General features: G+C 38.5%; 1 protein-coding gene across 2 annotated transcripts in view; it reads right to left on the reverse strand.

Annotated features, from left to right (window-relative positions):
* The window catches only part of LOC135197135 (annulin-like), a 68,543-nt gene extending 67,077 nt beyond the window's left edge, over positions 1 to 1,466 (reverse strand). For both annotated transcript variants that reach the window (XM_064224106.1, XM_064224105.1), the window contains exon 1: positions 917 to 1,466. In XM_064224106.1, coding sequence (XP_064080176.1) covers positions 917 to 1,052 — 136 coding nt within the window. In that variant the 5' untranslated portion in view covers positions 1,053 to 1,466. The remainder of the gene's footprint in view (positions 1 to 916) is intronic.
* Positions 1,467 to 11,024: the final 9,558 nt, after the last annotated feature.

Genomic DNA, 11,024 nt, shown 5'->3' on the forward strand with positions numbered 1-11,024 from the left:
AACTTTATATGTATGTAAATGGATATATATAAATATGTATGTGCGAAATTATAGTGCTCCATCGAGCATTACTACTCCCGGTATGCGCACAACTTTCCCCCATTCACTTCCTCCACCCGCTCTTCATCAACGCAGCCTCTCTGACCCGTCGTTGCCAGAAACTTTTCGCATGAGTTAATTTATAACACTGTGTACGAGAACAGTATTGGACTGAGAGCATTTTCATACAAGTAGGATTCAGTTTCCAGGATCAAATAATTCTTGATAAAGCACCATCCACGAATGAATTCGCAACCACTGATACAGGGTGCGTATGTCTAATAATTAACATGTTGTTTACAATAAATATTGCTGTAAATCCCACCCGGCGCATACATTGAACCTTTTATGCAAATGAATATGTATTGAAAGAATTTCCATATAAGTAAAAAGTAAGTGATACTAATGCAATTTTGCAATATATATATATATATATATATATATATATATATATATATATATATATATATATATATATATATATATATATGAGAGAGAGAGAGAGAGATAAAGGGGGGGTGTTGGTGGTTGTCACGCCATAAATGATGAAAATAGATATATGCTTTGACGAAAGAAATGATTTTCTTGTAAAAATAAACTTACAAATAACTGAAACAACTGAAGCCATGCAATTTAGATATAATAGAATGAATGTAAGTGACAATTCTAATGAATGAATTCGTTAGAAAGAAATTCCATCTAAGTAACGGAAGAGTCCATGGGGGTGTTTAGTGAATAAGCTGATTATCTAAAATGTAATTTTAGTTAGGCCTATGTCTATCTTTCCTCGTTTACTTATCTGGTGTGGTAAGAAATTACCGTTATTTAATCTTCACCGAGTACTTCTTTTTGTGAACATGCAACATACTCAACTCACCTGCTCCTTCGTTATAGATGGGTGTCACGGGCTTGGGTAAGTCTACTGGTTCGGGGTTGCTAGGAAGATTGGGTTTCTTGGGGAAGAGCCACTCCATGCACCCCGAATCTCTGCAGCAAGAGCAAGCGTTGCCCATTTTCAGGAATGTACAGGAGGTCCTTTGGGTCCTGAAACTCTAATTTCGGTGCAAAGGCTGTTGGCGAAATGAAGGCGGCGATTCTGGTGTCTACTGCTTCCCTCGAATTGTTGATCAACTTATAATCACTATTTAAACGTATATCCAATATACCTTTAGTTCTTGGGCTCGTACAGTTGTTCCTGAGACTCTAAAGCTTTGGCAAACGGCACGAAAAACTGATGACAAATTCGTAATCGAAAATTATAACAGAAAGAAGTTCTGCATAAAGCGCAATAATCCTTCACAGAAACGCACACAACGAGCGCGAGAGGTCGCTGCCAGACGTCTTCTCGGTGGCAAGGCGGGTTGCCGACTAATCACTGCCCAAAGCAAAGCACGGATCAGGGTCTACCGTCGGTATGAGTGGCAGTCCTGCCCTCTGGCGTCCTTATACTTCTAACGCCTCCGGAGAATCAGGGGTGCCAAACATGGATAAATTAAAACATTTTTTTGCGCTAAAGCATCAACAAGTAGTAATAATGGGCAATTCTATAATTTGAAATATACGTAACAATACGAAATCGAAAAAAAATAACAAAAATGTGCATTTGTAGACAGTCTAGGTTTAATTTAAGGACTGTGGTTGCTGTGGTTTTGGAAACGTTGTCGATCATTTCCCCTTTGGCACCGCGAATCGTCTCGCCGTCGACTCTTTCAACGAATTGTACGTAAATGTTTTAAGGGCACGTGACGTTGTAAAGGAAGGGGACCACTCGGTGCCCAAGTAATTTGTCATCGTCTGAAGAGCGCGAGTCGCGGTTTATCGGCCACGCGGCCTCTATGGGAAACCCGACAAGGTCGGTTTTCTGCAATTGTCACGTCACACTTTGTTGCGGTATTTCTAAATTGTCTCCAGCGGAAGGAAATTGTTTAGTAATTTGAATAACTTTTATTAACAGGACCAAAGAAAAATATGGGTTTTAAAGAATAGCACTAAAAAATGCAAGTCACAAATGGTGCATTTGTTATAATCATCCTCTTTAGGATAATTTGCACTTACTTAGATAAATGGCATATCTTGACTTTGTAAACGTCATACCCACGCCGACCAGAAGATGCTCGTCCTCATTTCGGGCTCCTCTGGGAGCAACATCCCGTGCTGGCATAAGGCCAGCTCATTCAGCAACACCAACAACAACAACAACAACAACAACCTTGTCCTGGAGGGTTATTCCAGATCTCAGCCACAATTCAGGGAACCGATCTTTATCCCTGAGGTGGTATTTCCAAAAAAAAATGTCTTACGTCAATCCGTAGATAATTTATCGAGTTTTCAATGCTAACAAACGAACAGAAAGAAGTGTATGTTTATCAGTAAGTGTATGTTTATTTGTTTTGTTTGTTTGTGCGTTCAAAGGATATATTTATATTGAGTAAGAAAGAATGCATCTGACGATATTTGTCTATTATATCATCAGATGCCCCCATATAGAGATAATAGAGTATAGACAGATGTCAGTTTGTTCATAGACTCATCACTGAGCCGGTGATTTTTTTTTTTTCTTCTTCTTCTTTTAAGACCAACTCACTGACTATACAAGAGGGTAACTGCGGCCGGTTTAGAGGATTCATTGCCGGGCTACGTGATTTTGCGGTATCCCTTTTATGTTAAATGTTCATTGCCCACGTCTGATAAATTTATGGATTCACCGAGTCAAACCCATTCATTTGCCGTTGATTCTAATATGCTATATCTTCTTTTATACTTATCTTATTATTAGTCCTAGTAGTACTATAGTAGATTCACATCAAGCGTGTATCTGCTGTCTAGGCCAGTCCCTTACGACGCTCCTGATTGGTTGTTGGTAAGCCAATCACGGTGCTGGGAACTCTCAGTCTCTCGAGAGGAGAGTTCACATAGGCAGGATGTATTGTTCCATCTCTCCTGAGGGATACGGCTTTCAAAAGTATCCCTCGGGAGAGGTGGAACATAGATCCTACCTATGTGAACTCTCGAGAAAGACTGAGAGTTTCCAGCCCTGTGACTGGCTTATCAACAGCCAATCAGGAGCGTCGTAAGGGACTGGCCTAGACATCAGATGCACGCTTGATGTGAATCTACTATAGTACTCATATCACTAAGGGCCAATTCATTGCACGAGTATGAATCTGGTCTACTAAAATGAACAAAAACAAAGATAAAGTAATAAATGAAGAAATAACCAAGCAGTTTGGGGATAAACGAAAAACAATAAAACAGCAAATAGACAAACTTAGCAAAATTTATTGTGCAGTTAACTCTTGTAATCCAGCGAGCGATAAACTTCGACTGCTAACTTTAGCGATTTTGTATTGGATTATTATACAGGTAAACGAGACGTCACTCACTAATTACTGAATCGTTCGAACCCAGCGGACGTTTTCAAGGCCGACAGGATTCAAAGTCTTTGGCCTCTCAAGTAAAGTCGGATGTTTTCTCTCTCTCTCTCTCTCTCTCTCTCTCTCTCTCTCTTTGTCACACACACACACACCATAGACGCTGTCATGTCATAATAGGGTAGGACATCGAAGAAATGAAATCATTCATCTGGTTCTCTCTCTCTCTCTCGTTATAAAAGAGTAAATCAATGTATTAAGAATCAGTTTACCTATTTAGGGCTAATTATTAGGCACACAGTTGCTTTTTCACTATTATATTCAAAATTATTTGTTGCTCTAGACTCATGTTGAATCAACTTGCAGTACAGTTAAATTCCATTAACCTTTTTTCATTGGTTATGTGGATTTATTTATATCCTATACCATGCCCATTTCCCCTTCCCAGCCTAAAAAATAGAAAACAAAATGTCTTAGTATTCTTAGAGACAGGATACTATAATAATTAACTTTTACCAAGATCTTTTGAAGAGAAATTAATTCATCTGTAACTCTTGTTTGTTTTAACTTACACCAAGAACTTGAAGGAGTGTTGCAAGTTCATCAGCATCAATTTTTGGGATGTTGCTTACCCGATGCCCTCACAGGTGTTTATATAAGTTGTCCTGGCAATAAAGATGGGCATTCATCGCTTGTCACACATCTTAGTACTAGCCAGCCAGACCTGAATAACTTACAAACGGTTCAGAGAACATCTGGTTTTCAATATACAATATTCATTCATCACTTTAGTACAGAAAATCAATATTTTTGTCTAAGTGCTATATGAGTAATCGATTATTTTTTAAAAGGATAAGTGTTAAACTATAGTTTTACCTCAAAATCATATCAACTGAATAGTTGCATTAACTTTAAATGATAATGAATAGGTGAGATCTAGTAATTAGAAAAGCTATATTCTTTCTTTATTTAAGTAACTCTGATCAAAGTAAAGTACAGGTCGAAATCAACAGAGATGGCTTTCTCACGAAGTCCATTAGGCCCATTCATCAGTTGCGCAGCTCTTATGAAAATGCCATTGAATGTAGGCTTATGTTTGAAGTTATGTTGGGTAAATCTTTAAAGAAACCTTACATTTGGGGTTTGTGTATTGTATCGCACATAAACATGCTCAGATAATGAAACATAAATGCACAAGTCATCAACAGCTGCGAAAGATGAAAGTCTGTATAAATAAGTCTATGCTGTGAATGAAGTTGGATTTTTTTTTTTAGCTTAAAATACCTTCCTTTTTTGAAAAACAAAACATTTTTTTATTTTTCGAATGGGTGAAATCCCAGTTTTCTGAACAAGTTGCGCAAATAACGGTTCATTGTTGCTTCTGTAGAGAAATACAGCCTTCATCATGTCTTTTCGAAGTATAAACAGAACCAAAGGTTTTCAGCTGATTCCCTTCAGCTACACATTTTCTATCTTTGACTTTTAATACGCTTTCTTTGGGCTCTTCTCACATATATAGGTGTCCAACTTCTTGAACTTTTCAACCTCGTATTCACGAAACAAAGTCTTCATAGCGATTGCTATGAGAGTTTAGAAATGTGCCCACTAGTCTCATAATAATAATAAGGAAGAAGTCTTAGTTGACCGATAGTGGTCGGACGACACAGCTGACGCTTTGAAGGCCACACCCAAACCGGCTGCCCTGTCTCTACCCCGAGAGGCCTAATGGTGAGGTCTGGGGAGGTGGAAAGGGCACATCCAAGAAGGTAGGGGAGTATGCAGATCTTGGGAGACATGTCCGAAGGAGGAGTCCCTACAACTTTGGCTTGGAATGTCTTGTTTTTGCGTATTTCTGGTAACGCATACCTTTGCGATGCTGATGGAGTGATGACCTTGACTACTTTTTTGCGCTTTTTATTGGTCCTCTGGTCCTCCAACAGAAGCTTTTTCTGAAATTAATAACCAAATGATAGTAGTAGTACCAGTAGTATAGTTGTAGTAGGAGACCTCATGGATTTACTGCGATAAGCACCATGCTCTGTTTTTTTTTCCCATCTGTCCACCCGCCTGTGGTGTTTGCGTATGGTAACACTGCGTCCCGGGCTTTAGATAGGTTCGCTATGTGTAAGTTTTAGGTAAATAAAAGGATATCTGGGTGTACATTTGCAACTGAAAAGTGATTTAATGTACTGTATTCGAATTACACCGTTAATATTCGAAATAGGACATTGTTATTATTGTTGAATGAAAACTGAAGGTAACTATCTAAAGCTCGGGACGCAGTGTTACCATACGCAAACACCACAGGCAGGTGGACAGATGGAAAAAAAACGAGTACAGATAACAACCGATCAACCAATATCTATAACATGTTATAAAGGAAGACCTCTATGAAAACCAGAACGGTTGTCTGGTTACTCAAAATATAGAGACACTTTATGACTAAAGCATAAATTCTACTCATTACTTGGGATTGATTGACTCACTGATTATTTCTACAATACAAATATGAATACCGACGCTGCAAGAGTTGAGTTCGTTTACAATGACAAAGTGTCAGTCCTCTTTGGGGAATGCCTGTGGACTTAGGAAGGATTGGTTCATTTTTAGGATGGTTCAAACCCGAATCCAACATCCATTTGACGTAAATTTGACACCAGGGAGCTGGTTTTGTAACTTCTATTTTTATCTTTTATTAGAGAAAATATACAATATCTCACAATTTTAACAGAATTACATTCAGAATTTTATACGATGAGAGTATTATCATATTTCTTGTAACAATACACAGCCAGCTTAGATTCTAGGCATCTTTTGTTATATTTTAAGTATATTACATACATGAATTTACTATGTATATGCGTATATGCATACATATACCCATACCTATACACTGTATATATATAGCACAAGCTAAGGTATAAGCTCTCTGGGTGCCTGCTAGTCACTTTTGTTATCGTTTACATTTTCAAACTTAGTACTAATGCTGTGTTCGAACGTCTGTTCTTGAATTAGTGAAATAACAGGTCAAAGTAATGTCTATCTGTCTCTCTCTCTCTCTCTCTCTCTCTCTCTCTGTGGACTTGTGGCTAGTGGTATAACGTTCCCAACGGAGCTGAATGACCCACGGTCGATTTCCGAATTAGATGGGGGAGTCGATATGGGTGCGTTCCTTAAAATCCAGAAAGTCTCTGTTAGCCTACGCAGTGAATCAGTTACCTAGCTATTAGTCGACTGTATTGGGTCGCAACTGGTATGGAGAAGAGTGTTCATTACTCCTTCAAAACATATGTACACCATCTAAATGAGAAGGAATCAACGACTTACACCACATGTTACAGGTGTAAACTTATTTACAACTCTCTCTCTCTCTCTCTCTCTCTCTTTCTCGTGTAAAAACCTCAGTAGGCCATCATCGACGCTCTCCTTAAACGCCCAATAAACTCAGGCTGATGGGTAATTAACGAACATGCAAATTAACAATCAATTTATGAAATACGAAACACTCGACTAACTTTGAAAAGGGAACCTGAATTAGCTTTCGTGGCAGCCCACTCGACACTGTCGATCTTACGAACGCGTTTACGTTTCACAGAACACCGAAGAGATAATTGAAAGGCGTAGGAAAGCGTTAGGCCTACTACTTTTGTAACGCTGCGATAAAACAGCGAGTGGAAACCCCATGTGGTCAAGGTCTATCTAGGCCTAAAGTGGCTAAACCAGTTTTTCTGTAATCCTATTTGTTTATTTATTTTCATTATTCATGTAACTGTGGACCAAAAGAACCATACCGACCTCTGCGCTAACAGACTGCCTGAGCAGCAACTGTGAATTTTGCTGTTACAGTTAGTCCTACTGACTGATCGGAAACTCTTTTTGAGGGTTTCCTGTAATATGATTTGAAGAACACAAAATTCCGATATCTTAGATTTACTTGTAGTCCATTAAAGTTTTGCCAAATAAGAATGTACTACCCTTAAGAAAGGCTCAATCAGGAAATCGCTGCCCGAAACAATAAGAGAGTATCGAGGCATTCTTTACCAATTCCTAGACTTATATATAAGTTGTTTTGAAGTTTTCAAAGAAAGTGTTCATTGCTATTGTTGTTAAGATATACAATTGGGAGCAGCGTCTTACGAATATATTTTATTCACATTTTAACATCCTACCGTTATATTTTGAGTCAAATGGCCACAGTTTGGTGCATAGCTCCCAGCCCAGGAGCTCCAACTTTTTTTTTTTTTTTTTTTTTTTTATAGCTATCAGTAATGGACGTTCAGTGCAAAATTCGGCGCCAAGATGCCAAAAGATGCCAGAACGCGTGTTCCTTTGACGAAGCCATAGATAAACGTACGCGTTTCATGAAGCACGTTAGTGACGCTTCTCGCCCACGTTGACAGATTTATACCATTTGACTTTTGACAGCGACCCGATAGCAATCACTAGACGCATGCCTGTAGCCAGCTTTGCCTAATAGATGACGCTCCTTGGTGTTGTTTAAGCATTTACTGTTCGAATACCAAGTCATTCAAGCATGCACAGAACTTCCAAGATACATCATGAATGAAAGCCAGTTATTTGCCTCATAAATTTAGTGGCATCACAAACAGTAATTCATGTTAGCACTAGCGGTATCGTGCATTGTGGTAAACATTTAATAAATGTTGAAGCAAACATAATTGTAATCGACACTGAAACTAATACATTTCAAAGATAAATTTAATGTTCTTAATTGCGATATGAAGCAACATAGAATCATTGTATGCTTCTTAAAGCCACTGATAGACCGACAAGTTACAAGACAAGAGAAAATTTATTATCTAGACCAACAGTTACTTTATTCAAATTTAGTACTATTTTTATACACTCGCATCTAATACAGGTCATACTATGGTACGGCGTTTGTGTCTGTCTGTCCGTTTCATATCAGCACTTGACCTCCTTCACCATATTCGTTAGTGAAGATATGATGGTGTTGTAGGATGATTGTGTTAAGGATATCAGGCCTGTACCGAAGGCGGGGAGGGGGGGCGGCCGAACGAAAACCCCCACCCTCCAAAAAAAATTTTCTGGAAGTCCATATTTTCCGTGACAATCCTTTCATTGAACTGAGCTTACAAAGTAATAAATAATTATTGTTTTTTGTTAAGTCAAAGTATATAACATAACGCCAAATAAAGTAATATACATATTACTGTTAACATAATAAATGAATCAATCAATAAAACTGAAGAAATAACCTTGAATTTCAGTGCAAACTTTCAACATTATAAGTAAAATTCTGTCAACCAAAGCCAGTACTTTGAATAACATCTAATAGGGTAGATGGGCATAGACCGCATAGGAACCCAATTTATCTTCTTAATATAACTAAAATAACATTTTCAAGTATTTCATCTTGTATATACTACCTATATACGCAATGACATTTGTAGAAGAAAAGGTCCAGTTTTGGGAAAAACTACCCCACTCCCCTAAAAAAATAAACTCTGGGTACGGGGCTGGATCTGCGAGTACGATCTCAAAATCTGGATACATATCCCCACAGGCGAATTAAAACACTTAAATGTGTGTTCTCAAACTTTTTTGTCATAGTTTTGACATCTCTCCGACCACAGATAAGGTGATTTAATGCTGCCATACTGGTGTATATGGTTAGTCGTTGAGCAGGAAAACTCCTTAGAGTGTGCATCCTATGGGAAATGGGGAACAGACTCCTTCTCTGTTTAGGATAAGACAAATAAGGAAGATACGGGCCTATAATGCACCCTTTTAAGGTAGTTTCTTTTCATCCTTGTTGCCTTCATGCTGCCTTGAACTTCTAAAAAATGTCTTTTTTGGGGAGCACAATTTTCCGTGTCGAAAATGATGACAATGGTTGTAGGTCCTCAATAATATCGCATGTGAAGTATAAAGTCTTTAATAGATAATAATAATAAAAGCTTTCGAACCTTGTACTAGGTTCATCTCCAGACTGAAGATGAACCTAATACAAGGTTCGAAAGCTTTTATTATCTATTAAAGACTTTATACTTCACAGGCGATATTATTGTGGACCTACAACCAATGTCTTTTTTTTTTAATCTGAAGTGGATTTCCTTACTTTGCACAGAGCATTCTGAAATCCCTGAAATCCACTGAAGCAGACTGGTTAAAAAATTACAGGTTTTAGTTTTCTGAAAATAAAACTATTGTGCCGGCTTTGTCTGGCCGTCCGCACTATTTTCTGTCCGCAATTTTTCTATCCGTCCTCAGATCTTAAAAATCACGGAGGCTAGAGGGTTGCAAATCGGTATGTTGATCATTCACCCTCTAGTCATCAAACATAACAAACTGCAGCTCTCTAGCCTCATTAGTTTTTATTTTACTTAAGGTTAAAGTTAGCCATAATCATGCTTCTGGCAACAATATAGGATAGGCCGCCACCGGGCCGTGGTTAAAGTTTCATGGGCCTCACCTCATACAGCATTATACCGAGACCACCGAAAGATAGATCTATTTTCGGTGGCCTTAATTATGCGCTGTAAATGCTATACATAAAACTAGATTGCGCCGGAGAATCTTTGGCGCATTATTTAGTTGTTTCTTCTTTTATTTGAACAAGCAAACCCAAGAGACTATACATCATCACATGAACAAAAGACAAAGAAACGGACGCGTCCCTCTAACCACAAGACACGTCATGATGATATGATTGCAATGCTGGACATTCCCAAATTTCGGGTGGTGTCGGCCACCCAGGGCTAAGCGCCCCCCCCCCCCCCCCATCCCCCCCCCCCCCCCCCCCCCCCCCCCCCCCCCCCCCCCTGCAATAGAGCACGAGACAAGGTCCCATGGTCTCCACTGTTTCGTTCGTGAAACGTTCTTGTTGGGGAGATTGTAAAGTGCAGCTGCACTTCTAGGAATGATCAATGATCAGCCATGGTTGCGTTCATTGGCGCAAAACGTTTGGGTGGACGATTCGTTTATTATTACGGTGAAAGTAAGATCGGAGTCTTCTGCGCACAAGAGAGTTGCACTGTTGGACAACATGATAAAGCTGTTATCAAAGTGAAGTATTATTTATGCACGTGCGTGTTTGTTATATATGTGTATCCTTTACAGCGAAGTAGAATATATGAATAAATACACACTGAATACATACAATATATATATATATATATATATATATATATATATATATCTATAGTATAATATATATATATACAAATATATAATCACATCACCGTGATTCATATAATTGCATCAAGCTACAAATGTCCTTTAATATCCAATTCATTCTACTTCAGAATTAACAATTTTCATATATGTTAACCGATGGGGAATTTTTAGTTAATAATTTCGTCGGCTCCCGGGCGCAACCCAGGATTCATATACAAGCATTAAGCTACAAATGTCCTTTAATATCCATTTCGCCCGACCTCGGAATTAATATATTTTCATATATATTAACCTAAAGGGAATTTTTTAGCTGATAATAATTTCGTCCTCTCGTGGGTTCGAACCAGCGCCCAGCGGACAGAGGAGAAAATCAGGACTTCAGTGACGTTAATATCCGGTTCACAATTCCGTGGGAATAACTTACACTCAAAGAGAACTATAATTGATAACTGC

This window comes from Macrobrachium nipponense, chromosome 18, assembly GCF_015104395.2.
Source record: "Macrobrachium nipponense isolate FS-2020 chromosome 18, ASM1510439v2, whole genome shotgun sequence".
NCBI lineage: Eukaryota > Metazoa > Arthropoda > Malacostraca > Decapoda > Palaemonidae > Macrobrachium > Macrobrachium nipponense.